General features: G+C 36.4%; 1 protein-coding gene across 6 annotated transcripts; it reads left to right on the forward strand.

Moving 5' to 3' along the window:
- Nucleotides 1-288: 288 nt before the first annotated feature.
- On the forward strand, nt 289-21,703 carry LOC120073772 (calmodulin-binding transcription activator 2-like). 6 transcript variants are annotated; one of them, XM_039026601.2, is made up of 14 exons: nt 289-610; nt 715-815; nt 1,460-1,579; nt 2,332-2,447; nt 3,395-3,483; nt 3,715-3,760; nt 4,156-4,426; nt 11,087-11,158; nt 17,503-17,693; nt 18,322-18,624; nt 18,741-19,441; nt 19,598-20,171; nt 20,443-20,760; nt 21,434-21,703. In XM_039026601.2, exons 2-14 carry the CDS (start codon nt 776-778, stop codon nt 21,521-21,523), a joined length of 2,931 nt encoding a protein of 976 aa, XP_038882529.1. In that variant the 5' UTR covers nt 289-610; nt 715-775; the 3' UTR covers nt 21,524-21,703. The 6 variants fall into 6 exon arrangements, with proteins under 6 accessions (XP_038882529.1, XP_038882530.1, XP_038882531.1 ...); XM_039026602.2 differs by having other exon boundaries at nt 289-461; XM_090312493.1 differs by having other exon boundaries at nt 290-610; nt 11,092-11,158.
- Nucleotides 21,704-21,925: the final 222 nt, after the last annotated feature.

Below are 21,925 nucleotides of genomic sequence, written 5' to 3' on the forward strand. Positions count from 1 at the left end.
GAGTATGCTTCGTTTGTCAATCAATTTACATTTTTTTTTATTAAGATTTGAAAGTGGGCCACATATGTCAATGCAGAACACAAATAAACAAAATTAAAAATGATCAAATAGATCACTTTACACATTATTACAACATTATTCAACCCGCTATCTTTACTATTCCTAATTTCTTTGCAAGTACACCCCTTTTAATTACGGTTCGGTCAACGTTTATGTCCCAAAAACATTTTAACTTGTATTTCTTATGTAGAAAGTCTAAATAAATAAATAAATAAATATTTGCCAAAGAAACCTCGCAAATCATTATGAAGAAGGGGAACGAGTGTTCGTCAGCATTGTTTGCAGGGAGAAGCGAGCGATGCGATGTCGATCATTTGCAATTCCACCTGAATCCCACAATTGTAATAGAATCGATAACCCAAACCCTGTTCGTGTGAATGCAAATCACATACTCGTTGACTGTAATTCATCGTCTCTTTCACACAAATCCCTTCTATCTCCTCCTCCTCCTCCTCCTTCTTTTTCTTCTTCATTTTCGTTTTTCTCCCATTACGCCTCGTCCCGTTGCCTTCCAACTCAACCCCATCTCAGAATCATTGCGCTTCTTGGGGTTAATCTTTTTCCCTTCTTCTTTTCCCACCCTTTTTTCATGCATTCTATTAATTTCTGTCTTTCTTGTTGTGCCGCTTCCTTTTTTTTTTTTTTTCTGTGCAGGGTCGTTTTCGGAGATTTGATTCCAACTGTTGGTTTATGGTGATGAGAAATTGTGTGTTAGATGGCCGACTCCAGGAAATATGTTCCCTTTCAGCATTTAGGTTAGCTTTTGGCTTCATTCTTGTTGTTCGTTATATGGGTGATGTGATGCATGCCAACTTCTTGATGATCTATAACTGTTCCTCCATTTGTTTGACATCTCAATTTTCCGTGTTGTGTTGGTGTACTGCGTTTTGTTTTGATTATATGTGCTGCATGCATCTCTTTCTCAGTCTTCTTACTTTTAACCAAAATGTGAAGGATTTGGGCACTTCACTTGAAGTTTCTTAACCGAATGAGTGTGTGTCTGTGTGTGTGTTTATTTTATTTTATTTGTATTGGAGTTGTTGCCATTTCGATCTTTTGGTAGACGAGTGTTCATCATTCCGTATATATTTTCTAATTTATTTCTTTATTTTAGTTAGCAAAGAGTTATATTCAAAATGGTACTCTTTGTTTCAGTTTATAGAAAAGAAACCTCTCGAATTATTGTTTATTTTAAAGAAAAGTATGAATACAAAAGGATTCATCAATAGAAACCCAAACGAAACAATTAAACTTGGATGAGTCAATAACCTCCTCCGATGCTTGGAATTTTTGTAATTCTTATTTTAAAAATATAGTAGTTTTATCATCTTTTTACCGTTCCTGGGCCATTTTAGTTCTTCAATTTTGAACATCTGTCCCTATTTTAAAATTCTGACAGATTTACTACAAATACTACAAGAAGCACAGAATCGGTGGCTTCGGCCAGCTGAAATATGTGAAATTCTTCGAAACTACAGAAAGTTTCAATTAGCACCAGATCCTCCAGTTCGGCCTCCAGGTTACTACTTTGATGTTTCTCAGTATTTTATTCTGTATAGCTGCTCTATTTTGATATAGAAAGACTATTTTGTATGGATATGCTAGTAATTGAATTGAATTAATACTGATGCACTCTTGGTGTGCTTCAAGTTCTTTTAGTTTTTTCTTTTTCAAGTTGTTGCAATCTGATTATATCTTGCTATGCTGGCTCTGGAATTCTTTTAAGTAATATAGAGTTTTAACACCATTGACCATTCAATGAAATACACGTTTCTTCAAGAAAAATGAGTTTAAACACGATTACCATAATCTATTTGTCCAAAAAGAAGAAGGGGAAAAAATAACTAAGATTTTGAATGTTTACATAGGGAATAAAATACGTTTCCTACCTTTTGGTGGGGAATAAATTTTTATGGTGAAGGAGTTAGGGATCCTAAAAGCCTCCCGCCTCCTGGTCTGAATAGTTTTTTTTGCTGAACTTTCGAATCAGTAGGAACACTGTTGGAAGTTGAAACCATGTGGAAGTGAAATGCTATGTGCAATGTTAGTCAATGCTGCTTGCTCAATCAGTATCATTTTGTCAATCTTCTTGCCTTTTGATTAATTTTTGGAACCTTTCTCATAAGTATTGTGTTTACTTCACTGCTGCTTGCTCAAATGTTGCTTAGATGAGAGGTTGCTTAAGCATTTTCTATTTAAGTATTATTCCTCCAGTTGTTTCTCGAGATTTTCTGCCCCTGCAGAAAGTAACTTAATACTCTTCACTTACAGCTGGATCCTTGTTCCTTTTTGATCGCAAAGCACTTAGATATTTTCGTAAAGATGGTCATAGATGGAGGAAGAAGAAAGATGGAAAAACTGTCAAAGAAGCACATGAAAAGCTGAAGGTGTGCTGTTCAATCTGTTTGTAGTAAGTTAACCTTTTCCCCTTTGGTCATGAGTGATGGGGGGCACTTCAACATGTAGACTTTTAAGGTCATGATCATTGTTAGATTGATTTCCATTCACCCAGGTCAATACTCCTGTATTCAGTTGTAAGTATCCCCAAAATATATAAGAAGGTGAACATGTGTACACAAATTTGTTTTCTTCATATGTAGAAGCCGGAGTATTTGATTTGTGCTTTAACAATTAAGTATTATTATTGTTGTTGTTGTTATTTTTATAGGGACGAGAACTTCTCATTGATGGAAAGATGAGTTCTAAGCACTCGAAAACGAAAATTATTAAGTGCTTCTAAACCCCAAATCTGAAACTAAAAATTACATACAAATGGAACAAATTACAAGAGGTTTCCCAACAAGAAGGAATCCAATTGCGAAATGCTTTATGATAGCACTCCAAGAAGCTGCATAAGTTTTTATCAAAACCAAGGAAGACTTTTATTTTTGAAAAGCCTCTTATTCCTTTCCAACCAAATACCCAAAACCATTGATACACAACAAATATAAACCTTATAAAGGAACAAGTACCAGCATCAGAATGTGTAGATATGGCTTCAATCATGATATTTTATTTTGGTTAGGTGTTGAGTTTTTTATTTTTATTTATTTTTTTAAATTTTTATTTATTATTATTATTATTTTTTAAATCATAAAGAAGAGTTGAGGTCATCTGATAGTCATCTTTCCTCTTTGTTTTACAATTTTTTTTGTGCTAGTTGCTGCAGTCGTTTTGCAGTTTACACAAGTGTTTTGTGGCTAAGTCATGCCAATTCATCTATATGGTGTATAATAGTCTTTTAGTGCACACTTTCCACCCCTCTTTCCTCCTTTTGGACCGAAGTTGCTTATAATGTTTCATTTTTGAATTAATTGTTTCCTTGTTTTTGTAGGCTGGAAGCGTGGATGTTCTACATTGTTACTATGCACATGGTGAGGACAATGAGAACTTCCAGCGAAGAAGTTATTGGATGCTTGATGGGTGAGTTTTTCTGTCTCCTCATCACCCTTTCCTGGTTATATATAGTTTTAGGTTTTGGAACTATTTCATTTGGTCAGGAGGACTTGTTCATATGTAAAGATTTTCTTGTGCATGTTATTAGGTCCGACTTCTGAACATGTTAGATCCCATTGAAATTCCGATTTTTAATTAATCAAAAGTTTCAGTCACAACTTTTTGTCTTCTTTATCATTCACCTTTTCCTGTTTTCAGGCAATTGGAGCATATTGTCCTCGTGCATTACAGAGAAGTAAAGGAGGTATTATGTTAGTCTAATTTTTCCCTCCCCTTTGTACTTCTCCGCATCTTGGGATGGTTTTCAAAAAGTTGTGTTTCATGAGCCTTTTTGATGGTGCTCATAACTCATGGAAAGCACATTTTGTGACCAGCACCATTTTCCTATTCTTTCTTCTGCTTATTTTGAAATGCTATCGAGCTGGGTATTTCTAGGTCGAAACCTATTGTGTCCTAAAATTTATATAGCAGTAAGTCTGATTGAGTTATCAACCACACGAACGTATTAAATTCTAGAGTTATAATTTTTACTCTTGTTGACAGTGCATTGGCCTTTTAATTTCCTTGCTCCTTTTCTTTCTTTCTTTTTCTTTTTTCTGTTTTCCGGGGTGTTGTAATTGAACTCTTGGTGGGATGTAGGGATGCAAATCTGGCATCTCTCGTGTGTCAGTTGGTCCAGGGTTGCAGGCTGAAGGTTGTCTAGGTGGTTCAACACCCGTCTTTTTGCAGGAAACATCACTTGTTGGCTCAGCTCAGACTTCACGTCCTTTAAATCTTAGTCAAACAGTGCACTCAGGAAATGGGATTGCGGATTCCAGTGCTAGGAATGACTTTGGAGTCTCTTCTCATGTTCATCAAGTTTTTAAATCCAGCATTCCTCCTGCATCTTTCCCTGCAGGTGATGTTTCAGGTAACACTAAAATGCTGCATTTTCGTTCTTCAACTCAGATTATCAAAAAGAAAATTATCTGCCTATGGCCATTTATTACCTTGAATATTGGAGCCAGAGGACTCCGGAGGAAGGTTTGGGAGGAGTTTTAAAAGGGTTGAAATCATTTTTATTATAATGTTCAAAATCACTCCGAAACATGATTTTGATAATTCAAAATCAATTTATTTTCTTATCATTAGAATTGCTTTTTAATCGTTAAAAGTATGTTTCAAAGTGATATTGAACATTACAAAAGTGATTTTTATTGTAATGTTTTAACCATTTTAAATCACACCCAAATATGCCCTAAGCTTAATAAAATTCTGGCCTACATAATTTAAAATTTCCTGCATTTCATCTTTACAGTTAAGAGCTTTCCAAGAACCATTCTCTGTTATTGCAGTGTTTAATGACATTTTCCTTCTTCAATTGGTGGCACTGGTGTAAGAAAGGGAAGAAACTTGACCATTTGTTTCTTTGTTGTCCTTTCTTTTGTTATCTTTGGGTTATTCTGCTGAAAACCTTTGATCAAGCTAGGCTTTTCCTTAGAAATCGAAGGATCATTTTCTTAATGTTCTGCCACGAGCATCTTGAGAAGAAAGCTAAGGTCCTTCGGTCATATCTTTGAAATTATGCGAGGAGAAGTTTGTGTGGAGAGATGTGATAAGATCTTCTAAGGGTTGTTTAGGTATTGTGTTGGTGTGAGGGAGACCATTATTTTGTACCCTCCAGTTGGTATTCCCTTGATAGGCTTTTCATAATCAGCTATGATTTGTTTCAATTTTGTTGGAAATAAGGGGTTTTGTTGATAGTTTATAGCCCCAAGGGTATTTTAGTATTTTACTTTACCCTAGGTTTATTTCCTTTTCTATTTTAGGGCTTGCTAGAGCCTATGGGCGTTCATGGGTTGGGTTGAAAGACTTTTTAGACCCAACCCAATTGTTCAGGTTGTAAATTTCTTCAACCCAAATAACCCTTATTAAAAAATGAACCCAACCCAACCTAACCATGAAAATATTTGGGTTGGTTTGGTTTAGGTTAATCGGGTCATTTATATAAAATTTTGTTCTAAAAAGATGCAAAACGTAAATATGTAAAAATCTAATTTAATTATTTTCATATATTGAATTAAGATTAACAACTCAATTTCAATTTATATAGTGAAAATTTTCTTTCTAAAGTACAAAGAAACTATTTTTAAGAGTTGTTGAAGAATAAATTATTAAAAAAATATTGGAATTAAATAAAATTGAAATCAATATATGTATAAATAATTGTGTTATAAGTAATAAAAAAATATATTTTAAAGTTAATAATAAATTCGGGTTGGTTCGGGTTGGTTTGGATTATATTAGATGAACCCATGAACCAACCCAACTCATAAAATTTTCATTTATTTGAACCCAACCCAACCCAAACGGCACGGATTGGGTTGGGTTGATTGGTTTTTTCGGGTCATCGGGTTTTTTGAACACCCCTACTAGAGCCTATAAATATGACTTCTATTGTAACTTTCATTGTGTTAAAAATAATAAAAGTGACTCTCTATCGTGGTTTTTTATCCCTGTTCTAGGGTTTTCCACGTAAACTTTGTGTTCTCTATTTTCTATCTTTTAACATGGTATCAGAGAGTTGTGACGTAACCCTAGCTGCCATCGGCGAAAAGCAACCGGTGCAAGATAATCTTAGTTCTGCACCAGCCCCGCTACTGCCGATCCTGACCATTAACGCTACTGCCGCCGCCGTCGCCGATACCGTTTTGTGCTGTCCTAGCCGCTGTTAATCGGTACCTTCAGTCCTTGCATATCCATCCAACTTTAGTGTCGCTGCAACCCTTTGATGGAATTCCTAGCGCCACCGCCTTTTTTCATAATGTCGCCGGCGTTCCTCCCTTGTTACTGAGAGTTGTCGTTGCCTATCCCTCCAACCCCACTGCCAGTAGCCGAAACCTACACCTTGAAGTCGAGATTGGTGAGTCGTTCGCCTACCACAGAGGTAAATCCCCTACCGCGGCAATGTCGAGAATCCCCGACTCCTTTCCCTTTCAGCCGCAAGCAACCTATCTGCTGCTATTGGGCCTTCCTCCTCATGAGCCACCGAGTTATGAACATCAAGGTTTGATTGGTTAATTTTCGATAATGGTTCAACAACAATTGACTAATCTTCAGGCAAGTTTTCAACAACAAATTGCTACTCTTGTGGCAGCCTTAGGTGCTTCCAGAAACTTAAATTCTAGTACAGTGAATTTTGATATTCCTTTCGGTCTACCGATGTATCCAGAGAGTCCAATAACCTCTTTCCCTACTTTAACTATTGCAAACTATTTGTCTGGATCTATGGGAAATTCCATAGGGTTAATTACAAGAGAAAAGTTGAATGGTCAGAATTATTTCTCTTGGTCTCAGTTCATTAAAATGATTCTAGAGGGGCGTCACAAGTTTAGATATCTAACTTGTGAGATACGAAGTCCTAGGCCAGGGGATCCTCAGGAGCGCATTTGGAAAGGAGAAGACTCCCTGCTTCGATCATTGCTGATTAATAATATGGAACCTCAGATAGGGAAACTGTTGTTGTATGCTGCGACTGCTCGAGATATCTAGGATGCAGTTCAGAATTATATTCTAAGAGGTAGAATGAGTCTCGTCTTTACACTTTGCATAAACAGGTTCACGAGTACAAACAGGGGACGATGGATGTCACTTCATACTTTAACAAATTGTCCTTAATCTGGCAGGAGACGGGCCTGTGTAAATTATCTGGGATTGCCCTTGTGGAGGTGATTTCCTAGCTGGTTTGAACTCCAAGTTCGATGCAGAGTGAGGTTGTATACTGGGACAAAGGCCTATACCTTCTCTTATGGAAGTGTGTTTTGAGGTTCGTCTAGAGGAAGACAGAGGTAGTGCTATGAACATCACGCTGTATCTGCTACTGATTATGCTGCTTTTAGTACGAAATTATCTGGTTTGATAGTGACCAGTAAAATGGGAAATAGACCCCGGTGTGTGAACATTGCAAGGAACCTTGGCATACGAAAGATTAGTGTTGGAAGTTACATGGTAAATGGCAGAAGACGTCCTTCAAATTGGGTCCAATCTTGGTCGGGCTCTTATGAGTGAATCTGCGAGTGCCCCCAGTCACAACCTTAGGTGAATTGCCAAAGTGACCCTGGTGTCTCTTCCCTTCGGGCTGTTGCTCAATCAGGTACTTCTCAATCTTTAAGTTTTTTTAGCATAAATGGTAAGAAACCATGGATACTTGATTCAGGGGCTACAAATCATTTGACTGGATCTTCTGATAATTTTCTATCATATCTTCCGAGTGTTGGTAATGAAAAGATTCGGATTGCAGAGGGTCCTTTGCTCCTATTGCGGGCAAGGGTCATATTTCTCCTTTTGATGGTTTAACTTTACAGAATGTGTTGCATGTACTCAGAATATCTTACAATTTACTATCTATTAGTAAGATAACTAGAGATCTGAATTGTCAAGTTGCTTTCTCACTAGATAATGTTTTCTTTTAGGACTTGAGGTCGGGGAAGACGATTGGCACTGCTCGACACAATAGGGGACTCTGTGTCCTTGATGATGATGCTTTCTCTAGGAACTGTTATAGGACTAATTTGTTGTTTTCTTATGTTTCAACTTCAGAAAAAGATTGTATGTTGTGGCATTTTCGCCTTGGTCATCCAAATTTCAAATATATGAAATATTTATTTTCTCATTTATTCATTAAAGTTGATGTCTCTTCTCTATCTTGTGATGTGTGCATTTGTGCAAAACAGCATAGGGTCACCTTTCCGTCTCAACCTTACAAACCTTCTCAGTCATTCACCCTTATTCACAGTGATATTTCGGGTCCCTCGAGTATTACCACCTCTTCGGGGAAATGGTGGTTTGTGACCTTTATTGATGATCATACCTGTCTTACATGGATTTTTCTCCTCACTGATAAATCTAAGGTTTCATCGGTATTTCAACAATTTTACACTATTGTTGAGACTCAGTTCAATACCAAAATTGCTATTCTTTGTAGTGATAATGGTCGTGAGTTCCTTAATAATACTCTTTTCGATTTTATGTCTTCTGAAGGCATTGTCTACCAAAGCTTGTGTGCCCATTCACCTCAACAGAATTGGGTGGCTGAAAGGAAAAATCGTCACGTTCTTGAGGTTGTACGGTCTCTCATGTTGTCTACCTCACTTGCATCTTACTTATTGGGAGATGTAGTTCTAACTGCAGCTCATCTTATTAATCGAATGCCTTCCCGTGTCCTCCAACTCCAAACCCCTCTTGAATGTCTCAAGGAGTCATACCCTACTATGCGACTTATTCCTGATGTTCCTCTTCAAGTTTTTGGGTGCACTACCTTTGTCCATAGTCATGGCCTAACCAAACTAAGTTTACCCCTCGTGCTAAAAAATGTGTCTTCGTTGGGTATCCTCTTCACCAACGAGGTCATAGATGCTTCCACCTTTCTTCTCGGAAATACTTCATCTCCCTTGAGGATAAACCTTTTTTTCCTATTAGTCATCTTCAGGGGGAGAGTACTATTGAAGAGACTAATTGGTCCACATCTTCAGTCCCTATTGACCTTCCTGAATCCATCCGGAGTGCCAAGACACCGTTCTACCCACTAAACAAGTCCTTTGGATAACCTACTACAAAAAGAATCTCAGAAAGGAAGTGGTGTCACCTACTGCTCCGCCGGCTCTGGTCCATGACTCTGAACCAAAGCAAACTCAAGGTACTACAGTTCCTGATAATGCTAAGTTGTGTGTTTTGTTGATTTCAATGCGAAACTGCTGACACTCCTATTGAATTCAATGTGAAACTGGGAGATTATGTTGACAAAGTTTCGGTTGATAAAGAAAGGTATCAACGTCTAGTGGGAAAACTGATTTACTTATCTCACATTAGACCATATATTTCCTATGCTGTCAGTATTATTAGTTTATGCAGCATCCTACGAAGAACATATGGAAGCTGTGAATCGGATTCTGAGATATTTGAAACGCTCACCAGGTAAATGTCTGATGTTCAGGAAAATTGATAGGAAATGCATTGAGGCTTATATCGACTCTAATTGGGCAGGATCAGTTATTGACAGAAAGTCTACCTTTGGATATTGTACTTTTGTGTGGGGTAACTTAGTTACTTGGAGAAGTAAGAAGCAAAGTGTTGTTGCTAGAAACAGTGTTGAAGCTGAATACAGAGCTATGAGTTTGGGTATCTGTGAAGAAATCTGGTTGAAGAAAGTTCTGCCTGATCTACACCAAGACAATGTTTTACCTATGAAGCTCTATTGTGATAAAAAAGCGGCTATAAGCATAGCCAATAATTCTGTACGACATGATAGTACGAAACATGTGGAGATTGACAGACACTTTATAAAAGAGAAACTGGACAATGACAATATCTGTATTCCGTATATTCCATCTAGTCAATAAGTTGTTGATGTTCTCATCAAAGGGTTACTCAGGCAAAGTTTTGATTCATGTGTTAGCAAGTTGGGTTTGATTGACATCTACGCCCCAACTTGAGGGGGAGTCTTGGAAATAAGAGGCTTTGTTGATAGTTTATAGCCCAAGGGTATTTTAGTATTTTACTTTACCCTAGGTATATTTTCTTTTTTATTTTAAGACTTGCTAGAGCATATAAATATGATTTCTATTGTAACTTTCATTGTGTGTTAAAAATAATAAAAGACTCTCTATCGTTGTTTTTTCTCCATGGTCTAGAGTTTTCCATGTAATCCTAGTGTTCTCTATTTTCTATCTTTTAACAAATTTGAAGGAATTTCGTAATTTCGTTGGCTTTTGTATGGTTCTAGCTATGTTAAATGAAGTCATCTTCCATGTTGAGAAGTTATGCATCCCTGTTCCTTATTAAAAGAAAAGTTCTTTAGTTAATTTGTATTATTAAAATTTCTGGCTCAAACTTCTTCCTTTGTATACCTTTATTGCAATCTCTATTCCCTCCAAAGGGCTGCCCTTTGGCACAAAGGGGATGGGAGATGAGAATGGGTAAGGGTATATGATATTGATCGAAAACTCGATCTTGGAATAATCTTGGAGAAAGAGAGATCTTATTAATGTTTGAGAAACGATAACAAGTTTCCCCTTAAATAGACCCAAGGGGAAAGGGTTTGGTCACCCTAAACCAATTAACTAGCTAACTAATCTTAAACCTCCTTCAAATAGACCAAAAGGGGAAGGGTGAGTTCACTCCTGAACTAAAATAAAAATGAAAGTAAAAATGTTAATAAAAATACATTTGGCTAATACATGTCAGAATTTACCAAAATACCCTACATCAATTTTATGCAGTAAGTCGTGAATTATCTAATGAAGAATTTGATATTCGGATGGGCTCATAGCGAGGAAGGTGAGGTAATGTGGAACTGGGTATGAAATCTATATTGTGTTGAATGTCCCAAAGTGGTGGTAGGTCATTTGGTTGGGCCGTGAGGGTAGGAAAGTTGTCTAGAAGCATGGGCGGATCTATGAAGGGCCGGGGGAACACGTGCCCTTCCTCGCATCATATCGTTTTACATATAAATATATATATATTTTTTTGTTAAATATAAAAAATATTATTTACATTGAGAATATATATTAACGTGTGCCCTCCAATATTTAAGAAAAGAGTGTGCTTCAGTGGTCAAGGGGTGGAACTCTTCTTATTGGCGACCAGGGTTCGTATCTTCCGAGAGGTAGGTTTTTTTCCCTGTTTTATTTTAACCAGTTTTTGTTCTTTGTTCATGTTTATATACAAATATTTTTAAAATTTCAAGCTCTTTGATAACTATTTGAATATTAAAACATATAAACACCATTTTCACATATAAATTTTTGTTGTTATTTACTTTACCATTATTTTAAAATTACAGTCAAGTTAGTACAAGTTTAATAGTTTGTTTTTAAAATTGCGACTAATAAATTTTCAATTAACCCTATTAAGTCTCTTAAAAATGTCTAATAGGTATGTGAAGTTTCAATTTAGTATCTAAAATTCTCATAAAATATACAAATGCTTAAAAATTAATTGTTGTATTAAACAAAAAAATATTTTTGTTTCTAATTGAATCTCAAAATTTCAATTTTGTAGTCCATTGTTACATTACTTTTTATAAAGTCCGGTACTACAAATTAGATACACAATCGAGATGTTAGTGATCTAGTTATATATTTAAAGTTTAAAAACTATATACGACACAAATTGAGATGTTAATAAGCTAAAATTTTAACCTTATATAAAGTTGTGCCCCTAACATGAAATCTTGGATCTGCTTGTATGTAAGTTAGCTATGCTCGTTTTAGCGATATTATATCGATGCATCTAAAATTATATTTATATGAAATTGTGCCTGCCTTACAAAAAAATCCTAAATCCGCCTCTGCCTAGAAGCCTGCTGCACCCTGCTGTCTACAGGGATGGGCAGAATAGGTGAATTGATAAGAAGAGCCATAGAAAATGCGGAGGCATGTGTACTAGCCTGTTATTAGAAAGAAAAGTAAATAAGTGTCCCTTTTTCTTAGTTTGAGGCGAACTTGAAGGGGTTGAGATATTATTATTGAGTGGTAGAAGGAGAATTTGCTTTCCAATCAAATTCAAATGTATCATCACGATTGTCATATTGCCATGGTCTATCAAAGAGAACATGGCAAGCGTCCATATCTAGGACGTCACAAATTATTTGATCCTTGTAATAGCTCCCAATGGATAAAGGGACCATGCAAATTTGATTCACTAGAACTTCTCTACCCTTTTTGATCCAACTCACTTCATATGGGCTAGGATGATTATCAACTTTAAGTTTTAGTGCCTGAACCAGCTTTTTAGACACTAGATTTTTACTACTGCCTCCATCTTTGATGACGGTGCATACTTTACCATTAATAGTTCACTTTGTTTGGAAAAGTGCATGTCTCTAAGCATGAGAATCTGAAGTAGGGGTAAGTAAAGTATGTCCACACAGGAAAGTTCATCCCCTACACTGATTGAGTTACTTGGAGATCATCCTCCCGTTCTTCATCCTCTTGGCCAGATTTGGTCTTCTTGAATTGTTAATTCCTACATTGAGGGCAATTGTTGGAAAGATGACCTTGTTGACCACACCTAAAACATTTGCCAAGGTTAGGTCTATTATAAGAATTCAAATTTTTCGAAGTATTAGAATTGGTACTCCCGTTATTGTCTTGCTTGGATTTTGCTGCACCAAGATCCCTTGGTTTGTGGAGGTAGAAAGATTGGCAACAATGGAGATCTGATGGTGTCTTCTGGTTGCCTTTTACTTTGAGTTGGAGCCTTGTCTCGAGTATTTCTTCTTGAGGACCACCGTTTTTGCTTCTAAATTTCATCTTCCTCAATGGTTGATGCAATGGGCACAACCTTAGATAAATAAGAGATGGGATGTAAATGGAGTTTCTCCTTGATTTCAGTTTGAAGACCATCAATGTATCGAGTAATTTGTTGATTCCCGTTCTCCGCCAAATTGTTTCTTGCACTAAGTCGTTGAAACTCCTCCATAGTCTTCCATATTGTGAATGCCTTGCTCATAATGTTGAAACTGATTGTAAAGCAATCGTTCACTCAATCTTTCATGGTGAACGATGGAGATTTGAGGGTGTCTTGTGGTTGCCTTTTACCTTGAGTTGGAGCCTTGTCCCAAGTATTTCTGCTAGAGGACCATTGTTTTTACTTCTGAATTTCATCTTCCTCAATGGTTGATGTAATGGACACAGCCTCAGATAAATAAGAGATGGGATGTAAATGGAGTTTCTCCTTGATTTCAGTTCGAAGGCCATCAATGTATCGAGTAATTTGTTGATTTTCATTCTCCACCAAATTGTTTCTTGCACTAAGTCGTTGAAACTCCTCCATGTAGTCCTCCATATTGCGAATGCCTTTCTTACAATGTTGAAACTGAGTGTAAAGCAATCTTTCATGGTGAACGGGCAAGAATCTTTTCTTCATTAATCAAATCATTCTGGGCCAGCTTCGAATTGGGCCTTGCCGTATAACCTTCTATTAGATTGGATTTGATCCCACCAAGCAGATGCCCCACTCTTCAATTTAAGGCCTACCAGTTTCATCTTTTTGTCTTTGAAGTTCCCATATAACCAAAGAAATTCTCGACGCTCTTCACCCAATCAAGGAGGAGCTCTATATTCATTCTACCATTGTAAGTGGGTAGATCGATCTTCATCTTGTAGTCAGCTTCATGTCTCCAATATTGATTTCCACGAACTTGTGGGTAGTTGTGAGGATCTTTGATATAGCCTAAAGGAGATAATAGGAGAATTTTCTCAATGAATCAAGATTGTTGATATTTTATTAGAATGAATAATGTATTTCATACAAGAGGGGAAAGTTCCTATTTATAGAGTTTTACTACAAGTGGGGTAAAAAGGGAATTAACCTAGAATATTACCTAATTACCCAATTAACCCATATTCTTCTTACATCATTCTATCCCTCCAAAAAGAAAACTCGCCTTCGAGTTTTAAAAAGAAAAAAATTATGAAGCAAACAAGGGATGAAATAAAATTGCTCAACGGAGTATGACCAAACCAACAACCTACATTTTGAACAAAAATATTATGATCAAGGGTATAAATTCGAGACAAAAAATCTAATATTGCCACTAAAAGATGAACTTCTCCATCGGGCATAAACCCAAAAAAGATGTTTCCTTCAAGCTCATTCAAAACCATATTCAAAGGACCGATCACTAAAAAATCACCTTCCAAAGAGAATTGTTCAAGAATCACGTCTTCTTTATCATTCGCTTCAAATTCTTAGTTTGGTGATCCATTTCCAATGCAATCAGTGTGTCGTTGTTTTTGCTCGATTCTTGCTCGATGTTTGATACTTCTTTTCCATAGTCTTTGTTGGATTTTTCTTCTTCACTTGAAACTATTTCCAAAGCAACACCTTCAAATTCTCGTTCTTCAATTTTATTTTCAAGATTTTCTATTTGGAAATTTTCCAACCATGATTCCTTTGTTTTTTCTTTGGTATATGAAATTAATCCGTTAAATGAATTGATAGTTGATCAATATGTTGAGTCATTTTCCCCAATAAACGTTGGATTTCTTTTGTTGTTTTCTTTATTTCATTCAATGCTACAGGATCTAAGTAGTCATTTTGTTGGATTCTTGAATATGTTTTAATCTCATGATGGGTATATGACTCATCCATTGATTCTCTTGAATCAACCTTTCTTGATTGTGTTTCATAACCAAAAGAGTAATTTTGAGTCTTGAATGTTTTTCTTCGGCTGTAAAAATCCATTCTTAATGATTCTTTAATTCATCTAACTCCCAATCTTTACGTTGATATCTTGAAAAATGGGTTTGATTGGATCTTTGGGCCCTTTTCCAATATTGTCGCCTTCTTATTCCGTCTCAAACTGCCCTTGATACATCATCGGAATCACTAGAATCACTAGAATCAAATTTCCAATGTGGATAATGATAGTTTCTCTGAGAAAATTGAGCATGGACAAAATTAGTAAGTTGAAATTCTTCTTCGGAATCACTCGAGTCAGAATTCCAGCATTCTTTTTTTAAGTAAATTTGATTTTCTTGCCCATACCAATTGTTGTATTTTTTCTTGGATGCCTTCTTTGGTCGGTAATAGTCCATTCTTGCAAAATGTTGAAAAATCTTTGGTTTCTTCTTTCTTTCTTGAAATTTCAAGGATTCCCTCTAATTAGATGTGTGTTGTTTGGCAACGAGCACAACTCACGAAGCTCCCTCTTGTGATCAACGACGCCAAGGGTTTCCCTGTCTTCTACCGGTGGTAGTCAATCTTGGCTCAGGCGGTCGCTTTGATACCAATTGATGTAGCCTAAAGGAGATAAAAGGAGAATTCTCTCCAAGAATCAATATTGTTGATTATTAGAATGAATAATGTATTTCATACGAGAGGAGAAAGTTCCTATTTATAGAGTTTTACTACAAGTGGGGGTAAAAAGGGAATTAACCTAGAATATTACCTAATTACCCAATTAACCCATATTCTTTTTACATCAGATATTGTTCTCGGTAGAAATTCCTGTTGTAATAGCCTTCTTGAGGCGGCTCTTGATGTTCTTGGTAGTATTCTTGATAAGGAGGTCGAGGGAGTAGGTGTCTATGTTGTTGAGTGGCTAACAGAGGGAGGGTTTCCTCATCCTCGGATGAATCAGTTTTGGAACCCATAACAGGGTCCTTGATGTATCAGCTGGTGGTTAGGAAAAAATTGATTTAAATCTGGGATTTGAGCCGAATAACCTTGCGGTGTCCCTAGTGGAGTCTTTCTTGGTTGAATTCTTGTTGAATCTTGATCTTTACGGAAGCCAAGTTGTAGTCCTTGCTGTTTCCTTGGTTGTTGGTCTCGAATTCCCCTGTTTTCTTGAATTTCTCGAGTGCTGTGATCAACTTCTTTTCCTTTGCCTTTGTTTTGATTACTCAAACCTTTACCAATTTCAACCGTGAGGAGTTCAATAGCCTGCTGCATACCCAAGATGATGGTGGTGTTGATGTTGCCGATGGAATCTTCAAGAGCTGCGAACCGATGATCAGTTGCTTTGAGGGAAGAAGATGCTTCCGCATCAGAGGGGTTTGGGTCATTATATTTGGGGTTTCGGCACCCATCAAATCCCTTTCACGAGGTGCTCTGATACGAGTTGATAGAAAACTCGATTCTTGGAGTAATCTTGGAGAAAGAGAGATTTTATTGATGTGTGAGAAATGATAACAAGTTTTCCCTTAAATAAGTTTTATTACTCGATTCTTGGAGTAATCTTGGGAAAGGGTTTGGTCACCCCTAAACTAACTAACTAATCTTAAACCCCCCAAGGGGAAGGGTGGGTTCACACCTAAACTAAAATAAAAATGGAAGTAAATGTTAATGAAAATACATTTGGCTAATACATGTAAGAATTTACCAAAATACCCTACATCAGATATCCTTGGTTGGTATAAGGTTTATGGGAATGTGCATGAGACTAACGTTTTTTCCATACAATACCCTTACAGAAGTATAAGTTTGCTCTTTACCCCTTTTTCTTTGGTTTTTATTATAATATAGCTAATTAATTAATTGATTGATATTGATTTACCAAAATCAATAATTAAATTAAGCTAGTATAAAAATTTAATTTTCGATGATGATTGTAAGGAGAGAGAATTATCTTGATGTAATTGAAGAGTTCCTTCTCAATCCCCCTTGTGGGGAGAAGGGTCATTTTTATGGCTTTCCAGGGTGTGTGTGTGTGTTTTTTTTTGTTAGGTGTTATTTTCCTAGTTTGAGTCTTTTTTTTTAGTTTTATTTTTTTAGAGGGAGATTTCTTCTTTTGTGGGTTCTTTATTTTATTTTATTATTTTTGTAATGTCCTTGTATTCTTCATTTTTCTCTGCGAAAGTAGTTTTCATAAGGGGAAAAAAAACCATTGTGGGCCCACCACCCATGCTATTTAGGCCTTAAGCTCTGTTTTGCTCTGTTTTAGCCTTTGCTGCTGTTTAGTTTTTTTATGTTTAAGTTTTTACTTTTTACTTTAGTTAATTACTTAAATTGTTTACTGTTTTAAGTTTAGTTGGTTAAAATCTTTTCAAGGCTGGTTTGTTGCCTTTAAATAGGGGTCCCTAGGTTGTAATGAGGATAGTTCAGAAAATAAGATGAGAATTCTTCAAGAATTGAGTTTAAAATCTTGGTTCACACTGGTTTCCATGCACAATCATAGTAATCTTTGATTTCCAACCATTTTATTCTCAAACATCTCTTTATCTTTGGTATCTATAAAATCTTAAACCAAATGGCCTCTAAGTGGTCCTAGATCCCCATCTCGTAATTGTGATGAGATCCTAAAAAAAGAGGGAAAAAAAAAACGAAGAAAATCATTTATTGCTGAATACCTATGAAACTGCATCAATTCCTTTTGGGACTTTGTATTTATAATTGTTTGTTACTTAACGGCTTATTTTATGCTAGGGAGTTCAAAAGGCCATCTTTTTTATTTATATCAAGTTGGCTTATTGGTTTATTTTCTGTTTTTGGGTTGAGGTGCAGGATCATCTGATTTATATGGACAAGAAATCGCGATTATTCAATCTGCCACAACTGATTCCATTACGCATAAGTTAACAGATACTAGATTGGCTTCTAGGGGCTTAGTAAAAAATATGGTGAATAGTGAAAGTGGCTTGATTACTGATGCAAAAGTACCTGCCGTAAAAGCAGTCTATCAGAGAATTGTTCAGGTATGTTGATTGCAGTTTTTGGTCGACATATTTTTTTGTGATTTGGATTTGTGAAATTACTTATATAATATCATTAAATTTTTTTAACAGAACACGCTTTCCTGAATTGATGTGGTTTGCCTACTACACGTGCACGCACACACTTTCTTTTTTTTTAATTAAGTTCTTTTAAGACAAGGTTATGTTATGATTTCATGATATCCAGATGCTGTCAGTGTCAATCAACTGTATGTTGTCTAATAGGCATTTACCGTGGAGAAACCTTGGTGTACTCTTCTTGCAGTTGCTTACTGTTTTTCAAAAATTCCAAATGTAACACTGAAAGTAGAATTAAGGAGAAATAAATGCAACCCAATTCAAATTAATATCTTGAAGAGAAAACCCCTTGAAGGCTTCGAATGGGAACCCCAGACTGAGGCCTTCAAGTGAGCTATTTCGAAACAATCAATCCATTGAAAATGCTTGCTTTAAAAAGCTCTATTGATTTTTTTTTTTTTTTTTTTTTTTTTTTATATTGGTGAAGCGCCCAACGGTATATTTTCTTGTGTCAGAAAAAGAAGCATGGTTGATTACAACTCTATTTGGTATGTGTACTCATTTTCATGTGGTAGATAATTCTTGTGTTCAGGTAGAAAAGACGTCCAATGATAATTTGGACCTTGAAGGTTTTGGAGAACTCAGAAAACTTGACAGTTTTGGCAGATGGATGGATAAGGAAATTGGAAGACATTGTGATGATACTTTGATGACTTTGGACTCTGGTAACTATTGGTGTGGACTGAATGCTGGAAATGATGAGAAGGATGTATCCAGTTTATCACATCACATGCAGCTGGATGTTGATTCACTTGGGCCTTCTCTTTCCCAAGAACAGTTATTCAGTATTTCCGATTTTTCCCCAGATTGGACATATTCTGGTAATGTAACAAAGGTATTGACTATTGTATGACATGTATTTTCCCCATAGGTTCTTTAAGGCTGGATGTTTGATGTTTGATCTTTTTTTCTTTCTTTTTCTTTTTCTTTTTCTTTTTTTAATTCATGAAGGTCCTAATAGTTGGCTCGTTTTTGGGAAGCAAAAAACCTTCTGTAGAAACTCAGTGGGGATGCATGTTTGGTGAAGTTGAGGTTTCTGCAGAAGTTCTGACGAACAATGTGCTTCGATGCCAAACTCCTCCTTTGCATGCTCTTGGGCGTATCCCCTTCTACGTGACGTGCTGTAATAGGCTAGCCTGCAGTGAGGTGAGAGAGTTTGAATATCGTGAGAAGCCACCAACCCTTTCAGTACCTAATGCTACCAAGTGTGCACCAGAGGACGAAGTATGGTTTCAAATGCGTCTGATAAGGTTATTGAATTTAGGTTTAGAGGCAAAGTGGTCGAATTGCTCTATTAAAAAATGTGAGAAATGCCAAATCATAGATTTGATAAATTCATCCAGAAGTGATATTGCAAAATGGAGAATGACAGAAGGGATTCCTAATCCATTAAAAAGTGACGGAATGAACCATAGGAATTTTATGATCCAAACTTTACTGGAGGACAAACTTTGCGAGTGGCTAGCTTGCAAGGTGCACGATGGAACTACGGGAACACATGTTTTGGATGATGAGGGCCTAGGTGTCATACATTTGGCAGCTGCTCTTGGCTACGCGTGGGCCATAGGACCAATACTTGCTTCTGGGCTCAGTCCAAACTTCAGAGATTCAAATGGAAGAACAGCTCTTCACTGGGCATCTTACTATGGGAGGTTAGATTTCCGTCTTGGATTCTTAAACATGCTTTGTCTCTTTCATTTTGGGTTTTTAAGGAGTTGTACTCAGGAATTTCAGTTCCATTTTTTTAATGTAGACCTTGAAAGAACTCTCAACAATCTTTGACTGTTGTTTTGTTCTCTGATCTCCAGGGAAGAGACCGTTACTACACTGGTTAGGTTAGGCACTTCTCCGGGTGCCGTGGATGACCCAACTTCAGGATTTCCACAAGGAAAAACTGCCGCTGATTTGGCATCAAGTAGAGGGTATAAGGGTATTGCTGGATATTTGGCTGAAGCTGATCTGACAGAACGTTTGTGTACCTTGACTGATGGTGAAAATTTTAAGGACAACGTCAAAGAAAATGTTGACAATGATGAGACTATTCAGACTGCAGATGTTGTACCCTCACAATTGGCAGACGATGAACTACTTTCCCTTAAAGGCTCTCTCGCTGCTGTCAGGAAGTCTGTTCACGCTGTTGCCTTAATACATACTGCTTTCCGTGCCCGTTCATTTCGTCATAAACAGTTAATGGAAAGTGACAAGGGGATGATACATGAAGATTCAGCTGACTTGGTAGCTCTTGGCATTTTAAACAAGGCTGAAAAAATTCACTATGAGGATTATTTACACGTTGCAGCTGTGAGAATACAACAAAATTATCGTGGCTGGAAGGGAAGAAGAGAATTTTTGAAGATAAGAAACCGAATCGTAAAAATCCAGGTACTTGTGCTTGTAATTTGTGTTTCCTATTTCATTAGATTGTGCTACTATAGGTTACGTTAGGAATATTAGTTGTGGCATATTTGTAGTTATGTAGACAGTTTACCTGGTGGAGTGGGTATAAGTTGGGGTATAGGCAAATATGGGGGATTGTGGTAGATAGATACCAGATAGCCCCCTTGTGTTTGTTTTCTTCTTTACAACTCAGTACAATTTCTATTCATTTTCTTAAGATCTAGATCTTAACTTATGCTTCAAATGTTGCATTCAGGCTCATGTGAGAGGATATCAAGTTCGTAAACAATATAGAAAGGTCATTTGGTCTGTTAGTATTGTAGAAAAGGCAATTCTACGCTGGAGGCGGAAGAGAGTTGGTCTGCGAGGGTTCAAGGCTGAAGGGGCAACTGGGGAAGTTGTTACCCCACATCCAAAGGTGGAGAAAAGTGATGAATACGAGTTTCTACGAATCGGCCGCCAGCTTAAATATGCTGATGTCGAAAAGGCTCTATCCAGAGTCAAGTCCATGGCTCGTTCTCCAGAGGCTCGGCATCAATATATGAGAATGGTAGCAAACTTCAACAAATTTAAGGTAACCTCAATTGCTACTGTTCTCACTTGCCCTATACTTCTCTATCCATGTTTTCCGTTCCTTCATCTAACCAAGAAAGAATAAACCAGCAAAAGATAGCAAGAGAAAGTACTCTTCCATTTTAGGATTTTGCCTTTTTCAGTATGTTTTAACTTATAAGTAGTTTTTCTCTCAAAATTCTGGTGATGTTTTTTTATTGATTATAGAAGCATTTTTCAAGATTTTAATGTTGTTTGGCTTCATATTGGAAACTTTTTATGAAATTTTGAAGAACATTTGATAGCACCAAACCAAGAACCAACTTTCTTGAAAGTTCTTTCAATTTGTTACAGTAGGATTTTTTAGAATTATGCCAAGCACACATTTAATGGCCTTTTAAGAGTAGGGTTTATAAGTTGGTCCTTTTTGTAATTACTCAAGCCAAAAAAAAAAAAAAAAAAAAAAACACCAGTCTAGTTTTAGTCCAAGGATTGTGAAAGTTGTTTATATGAAGGGCATCTTTTAATTGGTTAAAAAACCATGCCTTTATTTTTAGTACAACAAATCTGGAGGTGAGGACTAATCTTCAAATCTCAAGAAAGGAGTAGCTGTCTTTAACATGTTTTGTCTTTAAAGATAAAATTAAGTGTGGCTAACAAGAGGAAAATGGGTTCATTTTGAACATTTGTGGCAGATAAATAATGAAGAAACCAGTGCTTCAAATCAAGGTGGGAGTTTACAAGAAATCCACAAGGAAAAGCATTTGCCTTCATTTGCAACTTGATCAATGATTATTCTGCCATCAGGTTACAGTTTACACATCTGTAAATGTCATTTTTAGCCTGTTAGTATTTGTAGGAAAATACTGACTAAGTTTCTTTTCCTCTCCTTTTTTGGTCACTTTAAATGTAAATAACTCAAATTTTGTAATGTTTTTGGAAGAAAAAAAGATTAAGTTCTTTAATTCCTTTCTTTTAAGGCTCTTTCTAGGCTTGACTGAAAAAATAACATTCCACATCAGATATAGCCACATAAAATCAATAAGATTTGCCTAGTCATTTAAATACACCTCATTAGTTGATTAATGGTACTTTAATTCAATGATTAGTCCCGACATTTATTTTGAAACCTCAAGATCAAGTAGACACTAAATTCAAATCTCAAGAACTACTATGTAATTTACCCT

The sequence above is a fragment of the Benincasa hispida genome, chromosome 3 (assembly GCF_027475165.1).
Source record: "Benincasa hispida cultivar pf3 chromosome 3, pf3_genome.v1.1, whole genome shotgun sequence".
Lineage (NCBI taxonomy): Eukaryota > Viridiplantae > Streptophyta > Magnoliopsida > Cucurbitales > Cucurbitaceae > Benincasa > Benincasa hispida.

What these genes read in the sequence shown, in the direction of transcription:
- LOC120073772 (XM_039026601.2), top strand. Translation starts at nt 776, where the DNA reads ATGGCCGACTCCAGGAAATATGTTCCCTTTCAGCATTTAG. An exon ending in GGGTTCGTATCTTCCGAGAG is followed by an intron (nt 11,159 to 17,502) that starts GTAGGTTTTTTT and finishes GTTGAGGTGCAG; the next exon opens with GATCATCTGATTTATATGGA. An exon ending in TCTATCAGAGAATTGTTCAG is followed by an intron (nt 17,694 to 18,321) that starts GTATGTTGATTG and finishes TCTTGTGTTCAG; the next exon opens with GTAGAAAAGACGTCCAATGA.